This window comes from Mirounga angustirostris, unplaced genomic scaffold (genome assembly GCF_029215605.1).
Source record: "Mirounga angustirostris isolate CCGP_5_RB_7025 unplaced genomic scaffold, mMirAng1.0.hap1 SCAF_11, whole genome shotgun sequence".
NCBI lineage: Eukaryota > Metazoa > Chordata > Mammalia > Carnivora > Phocidae > Mirounga > Mirounga angustirostris.
Window position 1 is genome coordinate 49,859,041 of NW_026991719.1, and position 19,867 is coordinate 49,878,907.

General features: G+C 39.8%; 1 protein-coding gene across 3 annotated transcripts in view; it reads right to left on the reverse strand.

The window, feature by feature from the left end:
- Nucleotides 1-19,867, reverse strand: part of ARHGEF9 (Cdc42 guanine nucleotide exchange factor 9) — a 242,054-nt gene that overhangs the window by 93,690 nt on the left and 128,497 nt on the right. For all 3 annotated transcript variants that reach the window (XM_064574140.1, XM_054508226.2, XM_064574141.1), the window contains exon 3: nt 15,569-15,760. In XM_064574140.1, the coding sequence (XP_064430210.1) occupies nt 15,569-15,760 (192 nt within the window). The remainder of the gene's footprint in view (nt 1-15,568; nt 15,761-19,867) is intronic.

Consider the following 19,867-nt stretch of genomic DNA (forward strand, 5'->3'; position numbering starts at 1 on the left):
AATTGAAGCTGGTGGCATCACAATTCTGGATTTCAAGCTGTATTACAAAGCTGTAAACATCAAGACAGTACGGAACTGGCACAAAAACAGACACATAGGTCACTGAAACAGAATAGAAAATGCAGAAATGAACCCTTAACTATATGGTCAACTAATCTTTGACAAAGCAGGAAAAAACAGTCTCTTCAACAAATTGAGTTGGGAAAATTGGATAGCCACATGCAGAAGAATGAAACTGGATGACTTTCTTACACCATACACAAAAGTAAACTTAAAATGGATGAAAGACCTCGATGTGAATCCATCAAAATCCTAGAGGAGAGGGACACCTGGATGGCTCAGTTGTTAAGCAAATGCCTTTGGCTTAGGTCATGATCCCAGGGTCCTGGGATCGAGCCCCACATCAGGCTCCCTGCTCACTGGGAAGCCTGTTTCTACCTCTCCCATTCCCCCTGCTTGTGTTCCTACTCTCACTATCTCTCTCTCTGTCAAATAAATAAATAAAATCTTAAAAATCTTTTAAAAAGTCTGGGGGTGGGGCGGAGAAAGATGGTGGTGGAGTAGGAGACTTGGATTTCATCTGGTTCCAGGAATTCAGCTAGAGAAGGATCAAACCATTCTGAACACCTACGAATTCAACAGGAGATTAAAGAAAAGAATAACAACAACTCTCTGAACAGAAAAGCGACCACATTCTGGGAGGTAGGATGTGCGGAGAAATGAATCTGAGGCAATATTCGGGAAGATAGATAGCAGGGGAGGGGGCCTCTGTCTGCCACTTCTGGCAAGTGATAGAGCAGCGGAGCACAAAATCGGAACTTTTAGAAGTCGGCTCCAATGAGGGATGTCACTCCAGTGGCTAAGCGGGGGGTGGAACCCTCACTGGGAGAGTGTGGTCCCAGGACCCTTGGGGTCACAGAAAGGCGGGGGGGTGCCTGAGTGTGGCAGAGCTCCCAGGTATCAGAGCAGGAAAGCCGGCTGCAGAGACAGGGAGCTGAGGCATGGGCTCTCAGCTCAGGGTTGCCATAAACCGTGATCTGTGGCACAGTCGGGCCACTGCTCTTCCAGCAGGGACCCAACAAGTGGCAGATCCGGGGAGATTCCCCTTCCTCCCCCGGGAGAAGTGGCACGGGGGTGCACTGCAGGGATCTGCTGCGTTTGGAGACTCCACAAGGGGTCGTGCGCCAGAGATAGAAACACTAGGTCACAGGCCAGGTGAGCACGGAGTAAGGCTGGAGACCAGGGAGACGGGAGTGATTGACTGCTTTTCTCTGGGAGTGCACTGAGGAGTGGGGCCTGGAGTTCTCGGCTCCTCCAGGGTGGAGATTGGGAGGCCACCATTTCCACTCTCCTCTTCCAAAGCTGTACTGAAAGCTTGCAGGGAACAAAAGTTCCTGAAAGCAAACCTGGGCAGATTACTTAGCCCAGACCAGCAAGGGCGGGGCAATTCCGCCTCCAGCAAAGACATTTGGGAACCACGGCAACAGGCTCCTCCCCCAGAAGATCACCAAGAACAGCCAGCCAAGACCAAGTTTACCAATCAATGAGGACGACAGAACTCCAGCACTAGGGGAATACTGCAAATAGAATTCATGGCTTTTTTACTATGATTCTTTAGTCTTTCAAAGTTAATTTTTTTAACTGTTTTTTTTTAATTTTTCTTTTTCCCTTTTTCAACCAACATCTTATCAATCTCTTTTTTATTTTATTTAATTTTTAATAGTCTTATTATAGTCTCTTTTTTTAAATTTTATTATGTTATGTTAGGCACCATACAATACATCATTAGGTTTTGATGTAGTGATCCACGATCGATTGTTTCCGTATAACACCCAGTGCTCCATGCAGTATGTGCCCTCCTTAATAACCATCACCAGGCTAACAAATCCCCCCTCCCCACTCCCGTCTAAAACCCTATTTATTTCTCAGAGTCCATAGTCTCTCATGGTTCATCAATTTCTTTTTTAAAAAAATCTTTTTTGTTTTTCATTTTTAGAGTCATATTCTATCCCTTCATCATGATTACCCTTATTTTTGGCATTATATATATATATATATAAGTTGCCCTCTCTTTAAAATTTTGAGATACACTTTCTTCTAACAGATCAAAACATACCCTAAATCTCTAGTGTATGGCTTTGTTCTAGTCTCCTGCCTGATCACATTCTCTCCCTTTTTTTTCTTTTCTTTTTAAATCCTCTTCTTTCTTTTTTCAAACAACTTATCTTATCAATTCCTCCTATAAAATCTTATAATTTTCATCTTTAGAGTCATATTGCATCCCTTCATCGTATTAACCCTTATTTTTATACATATATAAGTTTTTCTTTCTTTAAAATTTTGGGAGGCACTTTCTTCTAACAGACCAAAATACGCCCAAAATCTAGTGTGTGGCACTGGTCTATGCACCAGCCTGATCATATTTGATCATATTCTAGTTTTTTTGTTGTTTGTTTTGTTCTATTTTTGTTTGTTTTTATCTTTTCCTTTTTTTTTCTTTTTCTTTTTTCTTTCTTTCCCTTTATTTTCCCCTGGTTTCAGGTCTTTTCTGATTTGTTTAGAGTATATTTTCTGGAGACGGTGTTACCCTGTTAGCATTTTGTTTGCACATTCACCTATTCTCTGGACAAAATGACAAGATGGAAAAAATCACCTCAAAAAAAAAAAAAAGAACAAGAGGCAGTATGGACTGCCAGGGACCTACTCGATATGGACATTAGTACAATGTCAGAACTAGAGTTCAGAAGGATGATTTTAAAGATACCAGCTGGGATTGAAAAAAGAATGGAAGTTAATAGAGAAACCCTTTCTGGAGAAATAAAAGAACTAAAATCTAACCAAGTCAAAATCAAAAAGGCTATTAATGAAGTACAATAAAAAATGGGGGCTCTAACTGCTAGGATAAATGAGGCAGAAGAGAAAGTGATAAAGAAGAACAAATGATGGGAAAAAAAGAAGCTGAGAAAAAGTGAGATAAACAAGTACTGGATCACGAAGGCCAAATTCAAGAGATAAATGATATCATAAGATGAAACAACATTAAAATAATTGGGATCCCAGAAGAAGAAGAAAGAGAGAGGGGGGCAGAAGGTATATTGGAACAAATTATCAAGAGAACTTCCCTAATTTGGGGAAGGAAATGGGCATCAAAATCCAGGAGGCACAGAGAACCCCCTGTAAAATCAGTAAAAATAGGGCAACACCCCAACATCTAATAGTAAAAATTATGAGTCTCAGAGACAAAGTGAAAATCCTGAAAGCAGCTCAGGAGAAGAGATCTGTAACCTACAATGGTAGAAATATTAGATTGGCAACAGACCTATCCACAAGACCTGGCAGGCCAGAAAGGACTAACATGATATATTCAGAGCACTAAATGAGAAAAATATGCAGCCAAGAATACTCTATCCAGCTAGGCTGTCATTGAAAATAGAAGGAGAGATAAAAAGCTTCCAAGACAAACGAAAACTAAAGGAATTTGCAAACACCAAACCAGCCCTAAAAGAAATATTGAAAGGGGTCCTCTAAACAAAGAGAGAGCCTAAAAGTAACATAGACCAGAAAGGAACACGGACAATATACAGTAACAGTAACCTTACAGGCAATACAGTGGCACTAAGTTCATATCTTTCAATTATTATCCTGAATGTAAATGGGCTAAATGCCCCAATCAAAAGATACAGGGTATCAGATTGGATAAAAAAACAAGACCCATCGAGATGCTGTCTGCAAGAGACTCATTTTAGACCCAAAGACACCCCACATTGAAAGTGAGGGAGTGGAAAACCATTTACCATGCTAATGGACACCAAAAGAAAGCTGGGGTGGCAATCCTTATATCAGACAAAATAGATTTTAAACCAAAGACTGTAATAAGAAATGAGGAAGGACACTATATCCTACTTAAAGGGTCTATCCAACAAGAAGATCTAACAATTGCAAGTATCTATGCCCCTAACATGGGAGAAGCCAATTATATAAGCCAATTAATAACAAAAGCAAAGAAACACATTGACAACAATACTAGAATAGTGGGGGACTTTAACACCCCCCTCACTGAAATGGACAGATCATCTAAGCAAAAGATCAACAAGGAAATAAAGACTTTAAATGACACACTGGACCAAATGGACTTCACAGACATATTCAGAACATTCCATCCCAAAGTAACAGAATACACATTCTTCTCTAGTGCCCATGGAACATTCTCCAGAATAGATCACATCCTAGGTCACAAATCAGATCTCAAACGGTACCAAAAGATTGGAATCATTCCCTGCATATTTTCAGACCACAATGCTTTGAAACTAGAACTCAATCACAAGAGGAAAGTCAGAAAGAACTCAAATACATGCAGAGTAAAGAGTATCCAACTAAGGAATGAATGGGTCAACCAGGAAATTAAAGAAGAATTTTAAAAATTCATGGGAATAAATGAAAATGAAAACACAACTGTTCAAAATCTTTGGGATGCAGCAAAGGCAGTCCTAAGAGGAAAGTATATAGCAATACAAGCCTTTCTCAAGAAACAAGAGAGGTCTCAAATACACACCCTAACCCTACACCTAAAGGAGCTAGAGAAAAAACAGCAAATAAAGCCTAAACCCAGCAGGAGAAGAGAAATAATAAAGATCAGAGCAGAAATCAATGAAATAGAAACCAAAAGAACAGTAGAACAGATCAACGAAACTAAGAGTTGGTTCTTTGAAAGAATTAACAAGATTGATAAACCCCTAGCCAGACTTATCAAAAAGAAAAGAGAAATGACCCAAATCAACAAAATCATGAATGAAAGAGGAGAGATCACAACCAACACCAAAGAAATACAAACAATTATAAGAACATGTTATGAGCAACTATATGCCAGCAAATTAGATAATCTGGAAGAAATGGAGGCATTCCTAGAGATGTATCAACTACCAAAACTGAACCAGGAAGAAATAGAAAACCTGAACAGACCTATAACCACTAAGGAAATTGAAGCAGTCATCAAAAATCTCCCAATAAACAAAAGCCCAGGGCCAGATGGCTTCCGAGGGGAATTCTACCAAACAATTAAAGAAGAATTAATACCTATTCTTCTGAAACTGTTCCAAAAAATAGAAATGGAAGGAAAAGTTCCAAATTTGTTTTATGAGGCCACCATAACCTTGATCCCTAAACCAAAGACCCCATCAAAAAGGAGAATTACAGACCAATATCCCTGATGAACATGGATGCAAAAATTCTCACCAAAATACTAGCCAATAGGATCCAACAGTACATTAAAAGAATTATTTACCACGACCAAGTGGGATTTATCCCTGGGCTGCAAGGTTGGTTCGACATCTGCAAATCAATCAATGTGATACAATACATTAATAAAAGAAAGAACAAGAAACATATGGTCCTCTCAAGAGACGCAGAAAAAGCATTTGACAAAGCACAGCATCCTTTCTTGATCAAAACTCTTCAGAGTATAGGCCTGGAGGGTACATACCTCAATATCATAAAAGCCATCTATGAAAAACCTATGGCAAATATCATTCTCAATGGGGAAAAACTAAGAGCTTTCCCCCTAAAGTCAGGAACATGGCAGGGATGTCCACTATCACCACTGCGATTCAACATAGTATTAGAAGTCCTAGCCACAGCAATCCGACAGCAAAAAGAAATAAAGGGCATTCAAATCAGCAAAGAAGAAGTCAAACTCTCACTCTTTGCAGATGATATGATACTTTATGTGGAAAACGCAAAAGACTCCACCCCAAAACTGCTAGAACTCATACAGGAATTCAGTCAAGTGGCAGGATACAAAATCAATGCACAGAAATCAGTGGCATTCCTATACACCAACAACAAGACAGAAGAAAGAGAAATTAGGGAGTCAATCCCATTTACAATTGCACCCAAAACCATAAGATACCTAGGAATAAATCTAACCAAAGAGGCAGAGAATCTGTACTCAGAAAACTATAAAATACTCAGGAAAGAAATTGAGGAAGACACAAAGAAATGGAAAAACGTTCCATGCTCATGGACTGGAAGAAAAAATATTGTGAAGATGTCAACACTACCTAGAGCAATCTACACATTCAATGCAATCCCCATCAAAATACCATCCACTTTTTTCAAAGAAATGGAACAAATAATTCTAAAATTTGTATGGAACCAGAAAAGATCCCGAATAGCCAGAGGAAAGTTGAAAAAGAAAAGCAAAGCTGGCGGCATCACAATTCTGGGCTTCAAGCTCTATTACAAAGCTGTCATCATCAAGACAGTATGGTACTGGCACAAAAACAGACACATAAATCAATGGAACAGAATAGAGAGCCCAGAAATGGATCCTTAACTCTATGGTCAACTAATCTTCGACAAAGCAGGAAAGAATGTCCAATGGAAAAAAGACAGTCTCTTCAACAAATGGTGTTGGGAAATTTGGACAGCCACATGCAGAAGAATGAAACTGGACCATTTCCTTACACCACACAAAAAAATAGACTCCAAATGGTTGAAAGACCTAAATGGAAGACAGGAGTCCATCAAAATCCTAATGGAGAACACAGGCAGCAACCTCTTCGACCTCAGCCACAGCAACTTCTTCCTAGAAACATCACCAAAGGCAAGGAAAGCAAGGGCAAAAATGAACTATTGGGACCTCATCAAGATAAAAAGCTTTTGCACAGCATAGGAAACACTCAATAAAACCAAAAGATAACTGACAGAATGGGAAAAGATATTTGCAAATGACATATCAGATAAAGGGCTAGTATCCAAAATCTATAAAGAACTTCTTAAACTCTATGGCGCCTGGGTGGCTCAGTCGTTAAGCGGCTGCCTTCGGCTCAGGTCATGATCCCAGGGCCCTGGGATCGAGCCCCGCATCGGGCTCCCTGCTCCATGGGAAGCCTGCTTCTCCCTCTCCCACTCCCACTGCTTGTGTTCCCTCTCTCGTGTCTCTCTCTGTCAAATAAATAAATAAAATCTTAAAAAAAAAAAAATAACTTCTTAAACTCAAACCCAAAGAACAAATGATCCAATCAAGAAATGGGCAGAAGACATGAACAGACATTTTTCCAAAGAAGACATCCAAACGGCCAACAAACACATGAAAAACTGCTCAACATCTCTCGGCATCAGGGAAATCCAAATCAACACTTCAATGAGATATCACCTCACACCAGTCAAAATGGCTAAAATTAACAAGTCAGGAAACAACAGATGTTGGCGGGGATGCCGAGAAAGGGGAACCCTCCTACACTGTTGGTGGGAATGCAAGCTGGTGCAACCACTCTGGAAAACAGTATGGAGGTTCCTCAAAAAGGTGAAAATAGAGCTACCATGCAATCCAGCCATTGCACTACTGGGTATTTACCCCAAAGATACAAATGTAGGGATCTGAAAGGGTACGTGCACCCCTATGTTTATAGCAGCAATGTCCACAATAGCCAAACTGTGGAAAGAGCCAAGATGTCCATCGGCAGATGAATGGATAAAGAAGATGTGGTATATATATACCATGGAATATTATTCAGCCATCAAAAATAATGAAATCTTGTCATTTGCAACGATGTGGATGGAACTGGAGGGTGTTATGCTGAACGAAATAAGTCAATCAGAGAAAGACATGTATCATATGACCTCATTGATATGAGGAATTCTTAATCTCAGGAAACAAACTGAGGGTTGCTGGAGTGGTGGGGTGGGAGGGATGGGGTGGCTGGGTGATAGACATTGGGGAGGGTATGTGCTATGGTGAGTGCTGTGAATTGTGCAAGACTGTTGAATCACAGATCTGTACCTCTGTAACAAATAATACTTTATATGTTAAAAAAAAGAAGAAGAAAAAGTTAGCAAGAGGGGAAGAATGAAGGGGGGGAATCGGAGGAGGAGACGATCCATGACAGACAATGGACTCCGAAAAACAAACTGAGGGTTCTAGAGGGGAGGGGGGTGGGAGGATGGGTTAGCCTGGTGATGGGTATTAAAGAGGGCTGAATGGAGCACTGGGTGTTATACGCAAACAATGCATCATGGAAACACTACATCAAAAACTAATGATGTAATGTATGGTGATTAACATAACATAATCAAAAAAAGAAAACAATCTTAAAAAAAATCCTAGAGGAGAACACAGGCAGCAACCTCTTTGAACTCGGCCACAGGAACTTCTTGCTAGACAAATCTCCAAAGGCAAGGGAAAGAAAAGAAGAAATGAACTGCTGGGATTTCATCAAGATAAAAAGCTTCTGCATGGCAAAGGAAACAGTCAACAAAACTAAAAGGCAACCTATGGAATGGGAAAAGGTATTTGCAAATGACATAACAGATAAAGGGCTGGCATCCAAGATCTATAAAGAACTTCTCAAACTCAACACCCAAAAACCAAATAATCCAATCAAGAAATGGGCAGAAGACATGAACAGACCCTTCTCCAAAGAAGACATATAAATGACCGACAGACACATGAAAAATTGCTCCACATCACTTGCCATCAGGGAAGTACAAATCAAAACCACGGTGAGATACCACCTTACACCACTTAGAATGGCTAAAATCAATAAGACAGGAAATAACAAATGTTGGTTTGGATGTGGAGAAAGGGGAACCCTCTTACCTGTTAGTGGGAATGCAAGTTACGGCAGCCACTCTGGAAAACGGTATGGAGGTTCCTCAAGAAGTTAAAAATAGAGCTACCTTATGACCCAGCAATTGCACTACTGGGATTTACCCCAGAGAAACAGATGTAGTGAAAAGAAGGGCCACCAGCACCCCAATGTTCATAGCAGCAATTTCCACAATAGCCAAACTGTGGAAAGAGCCAAAATGTCCCTCAACAGATGAATGGATAAAGAAGATGTGGTTCACATATACAATGGAATATATTACTCAGCTATCAGAATGGATGAATACCCACAATTCACACTGACATGGATGGAACTGGAGGGGATTACACTAAGTGAAATAAGTCAGTCAGAGAAAGACAATTATCATATGATTTCACTCATACGTGGAACATAAGAAATAGCACACAGGATCTTAGGGGAAGGGAGGGAAAACTGAATGGGAAGCAATTAGAAAGGGAGACAAACCATGAGAGAGTCTGGACTCCAGGAAACAAACTGAGGGTTACAGAAGGGAGGAGGGTGGGAGGATGGGATAACTGGGTGATGGGTATTAAGGAGGACATATGTTGTGATGAGCACTGGGTATTAAACGCAACTAATGAATCATTGAATACTACATCAAAAACTAATGATGTATCAGATAAAGGGCTAGTATCCAAAATATGTTGGCTAAATGAACATCATAATAAAGAAAAAAGACTAATGCCAGTTTATGTTGGAGAGAAAAAAAATAAACAGACTAAGATGATAGAATGGCAAATTAATAGGAAGATGTTACACCACTGCAGGAGAGCAGCTTTCAATTGTGAGCCCTGTTTTCAGAAGAAAATGAAGAAAATAGTACAGTCAGAGGGGAGTAAGAAGGGTAGACAGGGGCCTTAAAAACAACACAGGGCAGAAGGAGCAAAACAGGTCTGTAGCTGTTACTGTCAAGCATGCTTCAAAATCCTGTCAGATGCTACCCCATTGAATGGTAAGAGAGAATAGGGTGATATGACAGTAGTGTGAAATGACTGAACAGAGGCAGTATCTGAGAGCCTCACTTCTGCCTCCTAGGAGTAAAGTAAGGCATGAATGAGAAGACAGAGCACACAGTAGTTAAGAGTACTATGGGAGTTTATCAAATCAATCATAATTGGTATAAATTAGCCCTGGCATTGCCATGGTAATGGTTAAGGAAGGTTGCCTATCTATTTCACTCTGTTCTTAAACTGACAAGAGTTGATCTAAAAGGCTAGATCTAATGGGTTGAGCTAAAATTAGTGCCTTGATATGGGATACAAACCATAGCCATTATCTCCAGGGAAGATCCCAAAGAATATAGGGAAGTAAAATAGACCAAAGAACCTCTGGATTACCTAGGGTTTGGGAATTCCTTTAGGGAAAGGCCTGCACAAGTCTGGGTCTCAGTGTCTCCATCTCTAAAATGCATATACCAGAAAAGAGTTCCAGGGCCCCTTTCAGCTCTGACTTCCAGAGATTTCATATATTGTTTTGTGTGGAAGCCTGAGGCCTGACAGGGGACTTAATAAACATCTTGAAAATTATTTTAAGAAAATTAGGGGATTATGATCATGGTTGTCCTATTCATAGCTGTATCCCAGAGTTTAACAGTACCTGGAATATAGTTGCTGCTCAATAAATGTATGTTGAATAACTGCAAAATGACTAGCTCTTTTCATGCTAATGATGATAAAAGCAAAATTAAAAGCAGAATGTTTATACTGGTGGGTTTTTTCTTTTCTTTTTTTTTTTCCCTTTTTGGGCCAGGGAATCCTTTCTTCAAATGTTGTAAACAAAACAAAAAAAACAAGAGGAAAACAGGAAGAAGATATTGCAACATGGAAAACTGACAAGGGATTAATACCTGGAATATACAAGGAAATACTGTAAATCAGCAAGAAAGCAAAATATATAAGAAACTATAGGACAATGGGTAAAGGATAGGAACAGGGCCTGGGGTGTCCAGGTAATACCAGGTGAATAGATAGGGCATGGGCAGCCAGAAACCCCTGGGATGGTCACTTCAAGCTGCTGAACTGCCTTATCCTTATACAAATATTACCATTTTACAATGTGTTATTTGCTATATGCACACAGAGATGAAAAGGCAACTGGGAAACATCAGGATAGGTAATTTACAGAAAGGAAAACCCAAACAGGTAATAAGTTTGGAAACCCCAGGCTCAAGCATATCAAATGGAAATCACTACTCAATCAGACCTAAGGAAGAATTTCTTAATGTTAACAGGTATGAGACACTAATACAAATGACTGAGGAAAGGCAGTCCAGCTTCTCTGGAGGAATTTGAGAACAGAATGTATTTCACAGGTATGGGGTGATTGAGATTATGTTCCTTAAGAGAGGCATACTAGGCAACTTTATAAGGCATCTTTAGCTTTGCTTACCCTGTTGTCTCAGTTTCCCTGATTATACAGTGAGTTCTAAGGTTACAAGAGGTAATACCACCAATCACTGTTCAAGGTGACCTAGAAGTGAAACAAGGCTATTTTATCCCACTGTCTGGATTTAGAAAGAAAAATGTCATCTTTTGCAAAGAACTCATTAAAAAAGCTCTTTTATCTTACTGGCCTCATAGAATGACTTTGATAAAAAATACTTTATTTCCTATTTTCTCATTTGTAAAATGAAGGTATTGTAACTTAAATGTTTGTAAAGCATTTTCTGTTCCCAGGAGTAAATATATATGTAATATATATTATATATATATAATCTATAATATTATAATTATAAAATCATAACATGATGTATACCCTATTTAATCATATATGCCACATATATTATAGATATATAGATTAAATAGAGTAAATATATAAAAATAAATACATATCTATGAATATGTATAGTTTTTAATAGATAGTGACTTCTTTTATACTGAATACAGTGTCTCCCATTTCCTTTTCAAAAGCACAAGATTAGGAAGTATTTAGAGGTCTCCCTTAATTTTCAGAAAGAGTAGATATACCATATGAACACATTCATCCCTGATGTTAACACAATCATGCCTGAGTAAAACATGCCTTCATGGGTACCAAGAAGAAAACAGCAGAAAATGCAAAAGTAACCTGGATCACTACCACAGCTTTCTTTAGTAAGAATATATTTAGATTGTATAGAATCACAGAAAATAAGATCCAGGGGTACCTGGGTGGCTGAGTCAGTTAAGCATCTGCCTTCGGCTCAGGTCATGACTCCAGGGTCCTGGGGTTGAGCCCGGCATCAGGCTCCCTGCTCAGTGGGAACCCTGCTTCTCCCTCTCCTTTCCGCTCATGCTCTATCTCTGTCGCTATCTCTCTTTCTCTCTCTCAAATAAATAATAAAAAAAAATCTTAAAAAAAAAAGAACATAAGATCCAGACAGCACTTAAAGAGCAAACCCTCTGACCCATTCATTTTAGAGTTGGGGAACAAGGCCCATGATGGAAAACATTCACCCGAGATTCCTCAGCCAATCAGTGACCAAGGTGGGTCCTGAACCTGGGACTCCCAATTCTGAGTCTGGTATTCTCTATGATAAACCATATTGTTACTTACAGCTTTGGTTTAGAGGTGACACAATCCTGGACTAAAATACTGTCTTCTGGTCCAGCTAGACACAGATTTCTCCATCCTTCTTTTGTTCTAGCTAAACTTTATGACACTGTGGTTTCAAGGCGGGAAAAAGAGATTCTTCCCATTTAAACCCTTAACTTCAGCACCAAGAATAATTGAGAAATATGGAATGAGCAGATCACCAACAAAAGCTTTACTTGGTTTGGCTGGATTGGGAAAGTTCTCAAAGCAGGGACATAGCACTCCCTCTTCTGGAAAGATGAATACTTCTATTGCTGTCCTGAACTTGTGCCCTGTAAGAAGAGGCCAAGATGTTTGGGAGTTGAGAACAGAAGATCCTTCTAAGACTAAAGGACTCTCACTGGGCCAGTGCCTGAGAGAACTCTGAGAAGGTAATTTTGTCTCTTAGAGACTCAAGTCTGTTAATCTAGAAAATAGGAATAACACTAATAACCTCTGTCCTGTCTGAAAATCACATAGCATAAGATGTGAATATACATTGCCAAAGTTAATACATGCATGTGAGCACTTGTATTTAATTCTAACTTTCAACAATATTTACTGAACTTGTCCCATGTGCCAGGAACTGTGCTAGGTATTGGGGATATATCAGTAAATTAACAGGTAAAATCCCCTGCCCCCATGGAATTTACATTCTGTAGGAGAGAAGAACAATAAAGAAAACATATAAGCAAAACATGTAATATGTCAGATAGCAATAAGTACAATATAGGAAAATAAAGCAGGAAAGAGGAAGAGACAGTGCAATTACAATTTTAAGTAGAAAATTCACGGAAGATCTCAAGGAGAAGGTGATATCTGAGTAAAGATTTGAAGGAGGTGAAGGTGGGAGCCATGAGTGGTCTAGGCAGAGAGAAAAGTCAGTCCAAAGTCTGTGGAAGGGGGTATGCCAGATATTTTTCTAGGAACAGCAAGAGACCAGAGTGTCTGGAGTAGGGACAGAATATGGGAAAGGTGAAGGAGATGAAGTAAGAATAGGTTGATAGAGGTAAGAACAGGTTGATCACACAGGACTTTGTAAATAATAGTAAGAGCTTGGTTTTTACTCAAGGAGAGATTGTCAGCCATCAGATGGAGCAGAGGAGTGATATGACCCAACTTAGATCTTGATAGCATCCCTCAGCTGTCAGGTAAAGAATGGACTGTACTTATATTATAGGCTCTATGACATTATAAGACAGCTACCATTTTACAGCAGTGCTCCTCAAACTTTAATATATAATGTAAGTCAAATAGGAACTTTGTTAAAATGCAGAATTGTACTTGGTAGGTCTGGAGTGGAGCTAAAGATTCTGCATTTCTTTTTTTTTAAGATTTTATTTATTTATTTGACACACAGAGAGACAGAGAGAGAGAGAGAGATCACAAGCAGGGGGAGTGGCAGAGGGAGAGGGAGAAGCAGGCTTCCAGCCGAGCAGGGAGCCCAATGTGGGGCTCGATCCCAGGACCCTGGGATCATGACCTGAGCCGAAGGCAGATGCTTAACCGACTGAGACACCCAGGTGCCCCAAGATTCTGCATTTCTAACAAGCTCCCAGGTGATTCAGATGCCAGTCTAGGGCAGAGCACTTTGAGGGTAAGAGCTATGTCCAAAGCTAGCATGGAGCAGAACTCTATTATATGTTTGCTGAATGAATGACATGTCAGTGGTTTGATGCCCAATGCCACATAGCACATCTCAGAGGGTAATTTTCAGCTATTTGTTTGGAGGTAAGGAAGAGGAAAAGAGAAACGAGAGACATGGATGGTTGGGTGAATAGATGAAAAGGAAAGGGAAACTACATTTTTACAAATAATTATAATATTATGTTTAGTTTTATCAACAAAACTAAGAGTTTGGTATAATCAAGCCCACTGGACAAATCAGAAAAATCAAAAGTCAGAGGAGTTAAGGGGCAACTTCAAGGCTACAGGATTCCTAAGTGACTAAGTCAGGATGTGAAAGCCAGCATTCCATGTCCCCACAGCCCTTGTTCTTTCTACTCTACCTTTAACCTTCCTGGAAGAGATGAAAAAATGAGTTGAGGTGAAAAAAGTTAAGGCCCATAGTCCTTGGCCTTGATCTTTCTAGATCTGCACTGTCCAATGTGGGTGCCATTTAGTCACATGTCTATTTAAATTAAAATTAAATAAAATTTAAAATCCCATTTCTCAATCATACTAGCCACATCTCAACCACTCAATAGCCACAGATGGCTAGCTAATGGGTACCGTGTTGGAGAATGCAGATATATTCTATCACTGCAGGAAGTTCTATTGGGTAACAATATTCTAAAGAAGCAAGAACTTTAAAAAGTGTTAAAACTGTATTATTGATTCCAGAGTGGGCCCTGACCTCACTCAATAGCACTTAGGGGACAGAAAGTAGGACCTGACCCCTCATCTGGAAAGAAGGGGATAAACATATTCAAAGTAGAGTTTTCCCTGGGTCAAGCAGGATGCCATATGAGTGTGTGTGTGTGTGTGTGTGTGTGTGTGTGTGTGTGTGTGTTTGAGAGAGAGAGAGAGAGAGAGAGAGAGAGAGAAATCTTTTTAAAAACATTCTTTCCTCCATTTCCCACTGGTATTCCCAAACTGTTTAGTAAAATGCCCTTTGAAAATGTCAACTTGTCTCATGAGCTCAAGAGAGTATGAAAAAAGGGCTCTCATTCTTACTCAGGTTAGTGAGATGGAAGGGATAGAGTTAGGGAATGTGGAGCCACAGCTCCTGGGGAGCAAACTGGCGTACTGAAGGAGCTGAGACTTATCCACTCAGTCTTTATCTCCTATACATTCCTCCCCCTAAGCTCTTTTCTGTTCAAACCCCAAACCAGTGTTCTTCAAGTGAAGGAAGAGGACCAACAGCATCAGTTTCACCAGGAATGCCTGTTAAATGTAGAGATGCCTTGGTTTACCCCAGACTGAGATTTCACAACTTTGGGGAGGCAGAGGGGCCTGGAATCTGCATGTTCAACAAGCCACTCCAGGGACTCTGGTGCACATTCAAGTTTGTGAACCACTGAGTTGGAGGGAGATATGTTTGTGCTTTAACAAATGAAGTCAGGCCTTTACATGGTGTGGCAACAACCAAATCAGAAGCCAAAAGGATAGGAGCAGAGATTCAGGGAAGGGAAGATGGGGGAGGGAAGCAGGGAGAGAGAGAGAAGGAATATGAGGATGAAAGACAAAAGTTAGACAGAGAAAGAGAAACTGATATAGGGACTGAGAAGCTCCTGTTTTACCCACTGAGCAGAATATAGGAGGCCAATCCAGCTGCTCTTTCCAATATCTTGGGACTGTCACAGCTCAGGAAAGTTGTTGATTCTTCATGAAAAGGTCCTCTACCCCACCCTGGGTGCCCCCACATATGGTATCATAGCTGGGCCTACCTCACAAATGTCCTTGAGGTGCTTGATGTAATGACGTTCGGTGCTCATGATCTCATTGATGACATTGGCTCGCATCTGGTCCCGGTTCTGTAGTGGCCGGCCCAGACAGAGGCAGTCTGAGTTGGGGTCCAGGTGCCCATTCTGCACATCACTGGGTCCTTCCTCCACCCCATCTTCCTGGTTCACCCAGAGCTGTAGAAGCAGGTAAAAGAATAATAATAGAGTAGTTTCCTTCTTTGAAAAGTTTCTAGCCAAGTACAAAAAGGATAAACTAAATTCTTCAAGTATTCAAAGAACATTCAACCAGAAGCCCCTGTAATTGAATGCCAGGTGTGGCTCTAGGATGGCTTGCTGGCTTTATGCATGATTTTAATCCTCTCTAGGCCTCTGATGACCTATCTGTAAAATGGAGGATGCAGAAGGATACAACTAAATCATCTCTGAGAGGCTTCTTGTGTAAGATTTCAGAGAAGAAAAGAGTTATGGCAAACAGACATCATTTGTTTTGTTTTGTTTTGAATTTGAGAGAGAGAGAGAGAGAGAGAGTGCACAGAGGGAGAGGGAAAAGCAGCTTCCCCGCCGAGCAGAGAGCTGATGTGGGGCTCGACCCCAGGACCCTGAGATCACAACCTGAGCCGAAGGCAGACACTTAACTGACTGAGCCACCCAGGTACCCCAAACAGTACTTATTTGTGCTTGAGCATATCTAGGTAGCACAGCTGGATTAAAAAAAAAAAAAAAACAGACTAAGCTATATATCTTGGGCATATGCCACAGCTGGATCAAACACAACACCTATGAGCCTGGAGACCAAAGTTGGATATTGGAGTGGGCATCTTGAAAACAGGACCTTCAGCGTTAATTTACATCAAAAGATGTACAAATAATAATTAAAATTTGACTGTAAAACGCCTTGGGTATGTAAAGATCTCTACATCTTCAATGTTGGAGTGGAGATGACAGAATGTCATCACATAAACAGCAACACCACATAACAGCAACAGCTTATTGAGCACTTACTATACAGCAATCACTATGCTAAGAGCTTTCAATGAACTGTATTACCCAGTCCTGCCAGGCATGTACCATTATTGCCTCTATTTCACAGAAGAGGAGACTGAGGCTCAAAAAAGTTAAGGAATTTGTCCTAAGTCACACAGTTAGGAAAGCAGAAAAGCTGGGATAGGAACAAGGTGGTCTGACTTCAAAGCCTGTGCTCTTAACCACTGTACTAGCAACTTTGCACCTCTGGTTCTAAGGAAAACAGGAAAAGAGTAGGGAAGGGCTTGGGCCAAGGTGAGCTGAGAATTATCAGAATCATCAGAAATGGGTACATACAGTTGGTAAGTGTTGAAACTATACACATGAAGGCAAAGGGATGCAGGAAAACCTCCCTTGGGGAGGCTGAGTGAGATGTTTCTGGATCTGGGATGACAGCTTAAATCAGGGAGATGGCTCATTTCACCCTAGTCCTTGGAAGGAGGAAGACCAGAGGGTTAGGGAAAAAGGGAAGGGTGGAACCTTAGGAAGAATGGTAAAATCTGCCAGGGGAATTAGCCCAAAGAGCTTGTCAGTTGTCTCAACAGCTTTAATCAACGATCTATCTTTCCTTTCCATACCACCCCCCATGCCAGCTTTCTCCACTTTCCTGCCTCCCAAAGCTGAGATCAAGCAATTTAGATGCATCACTATTTCTGCCATCAGAAAAGCCTGTTGGTAAGTGGCCTTGGGAGGATAGAGGCTTTGGGATGAAGCTAGAGGAACAGTAGTTATTTCTCCACTCTGTGTATTCTCCTCTCTCTTTTTGCCTCACAGAGGATGGGGGGTATATTTACCACCCAGCAAACCTAAAAATGGCACCAGCATATAGTCAATTTATTTGCCACAGGCCAAAGCAAGTAAGACTCACTTCATTTTAATGCACTTTGCATACACAGCCAAATGTGCAAAAATGAATCTCCATTCAGAACCTTTCATCCTCTACAAATGTTCTATTGGAAATTTCTTTCCATCTTTCAAAGGTCAACTTTGTGTCTTCAATATGCTAACAGCTGTCCTTTAATACAATCAGTAGGCAATGAGGAGGAATGATTAGTCAAGGAACAGATCTGTTCAAAAAGGTGATTCTAAGGCATTGATGCAAGGGCATCATATACATATAGGTGACTATGTGAAACAATAAAAGCCTCATCCTATAATAATTCATTAGCTTTATCAGCTTTTCACAAAGTAAGCTAAGCTCTGCTATAAAAATTGTACCATAGGCAGGCCTTTAAGAGATTTAAAATGAAACAAACCTTTCTTTTCTTCTCAGGAGTTTAAGACAAGTCAACTCAAAATATGGGCTTTGGGGTGGCTGGAATGAGATGACTCTCTGAAACAGTTCCAGTGGGAAGGAGCACAGGATATCTGTGGGAGTGAGGTTCAGACAGGCAATGTCTAGACACTGGTAAGTTGGAAGACTTTCCTGGAAGTCCTCTCAGAGTACTTGAAGACTATTTTCTTCAGCCTTTATTGAACTCTAAGCAAAGCTGGGTCAGTGCAATGCAATTTAACAAAAATCTATTTTGGATCTATTCTTTGCCTCACAACTAACTATGAGAGACACAAGGATGAGCAAGACTACTAACTGCTCCCCCCCTCCCTCCTGCCTCAGCAGTTCCAGGGAGTGCTTTCCAAATCAGAGGATACTCTGGTCCTCATATCTTCCTATTCCATTCCCATTGTCATGGCCCTGACTCTATAGGTGATTTCCCTGGGTTATCTCCCAGGTCTAATCCCTCCCATATATCATTATCAGAACAATTTCCTTGACTATCACTTTGATTGGCTAGTCTCAGGCTCCAAAATCCACAATAGTTCCTCATTAGCAAGTCCAAATCTTTTACCCTAAAATTCAAACAATACCATAATTTGGCTTCAATTTGCATTTCCATCCTTAGCTTCTACTATGTCCTTCAGGAATACTGGGCTTCTCCCAAACTGGTCTACTTTCTGTCCACAAATATTCCCAACCATGGTCTTTAATCCCACACTTGATCATGTAAATAATAGAGCTAGAGGCTTTCAACCACTTCAGCAAAAATGAACCAACATATCAACTTCCTGATGAAGAAACCTAGGCCCATAGAGGAGAAATAATGCCAGGGAATTACCAATTTACCCAGATCCCCATTTTGATATGCTTTTCTATTTTGTATGTATTTTCTTTTTTTTTCTTTTCTTTTCTTTCTTTTTTTTTTTTAATTACACAATAGACACAGGGATACATTTGCTTTGTAAAAAGTTAAAATAGAGAAAAAGGAGAAGACTCAAATTATTAAAATCAGCAATAAAAGAGTAAATATTACTGCCAATCTAACAGAAATTTTTAAAAAATGATTAAAGGGAACACTATGAAAAACTGTATGCCAAAAATTAGATAACCTGATGAAATAAATTCCTAGAATGATAAAAACTACAGAAAATGACTGAAGAGGAAATAGAAAATCTGAATAGACCTATGACAAGTAAAGAGTAATTAAAAACTTCTTGGGGCACATGGGTGGCTCAGTTGGTTAAGAGTCTGCCTTCAGATCAGGTCATGATCAAGCCCTGCATCAGGCTCCCTGCTCAGCGGGGAGCCTGCTTCTCCACTCCCCCTGCTTGTGCACTCTCTCTTTCTCTCTCACTGTTAAATAAATAAATAAAATCTTAAAAAAAAACTTACATGGGAAAAAAAAAAAAAAAGAACCAGATGGCATCACTAGTGAAGTCTACTGAAAATGTAAAGAATAATTAACATCAATATTTCATAAACTTTCAAAAAATAGAAATGCAGAAATTCCCAACAAAATACTTGCAAACCAAATCCAGTAACATATATATTAAAAAAAAAAAAAATCCACCTTACCAGATGGAATTCATACCAGGAATGCAAGACTGAGTCAACATATGAAAATCAGTCAATGTAATACACCATATTAATGGAATAAAGGTTTGAAAAAATACATAATCATCTCAATAGACACAGAAAAAACACTTGGCAAAATCCAACGCCTTTTCATTATAAAAAAGAAAACATTTAACAAATATGGAATAAGAAGGAACTTTCTCAAACAACTGATAGAAATTTATGGAACACCCATAATTAATGTACTTAATGGTGAAAGACTGAATGCTTTCATCCTACAATTAAGAACAAACATCACTTCCATGCAACATGTATACTGAGGGCTAGAGCAATTAGAGAAAAAATAAGCATTCAGATTAGAAAGAAAAATTAAAACTAATCACAAATGACAAGATTTTATATATATA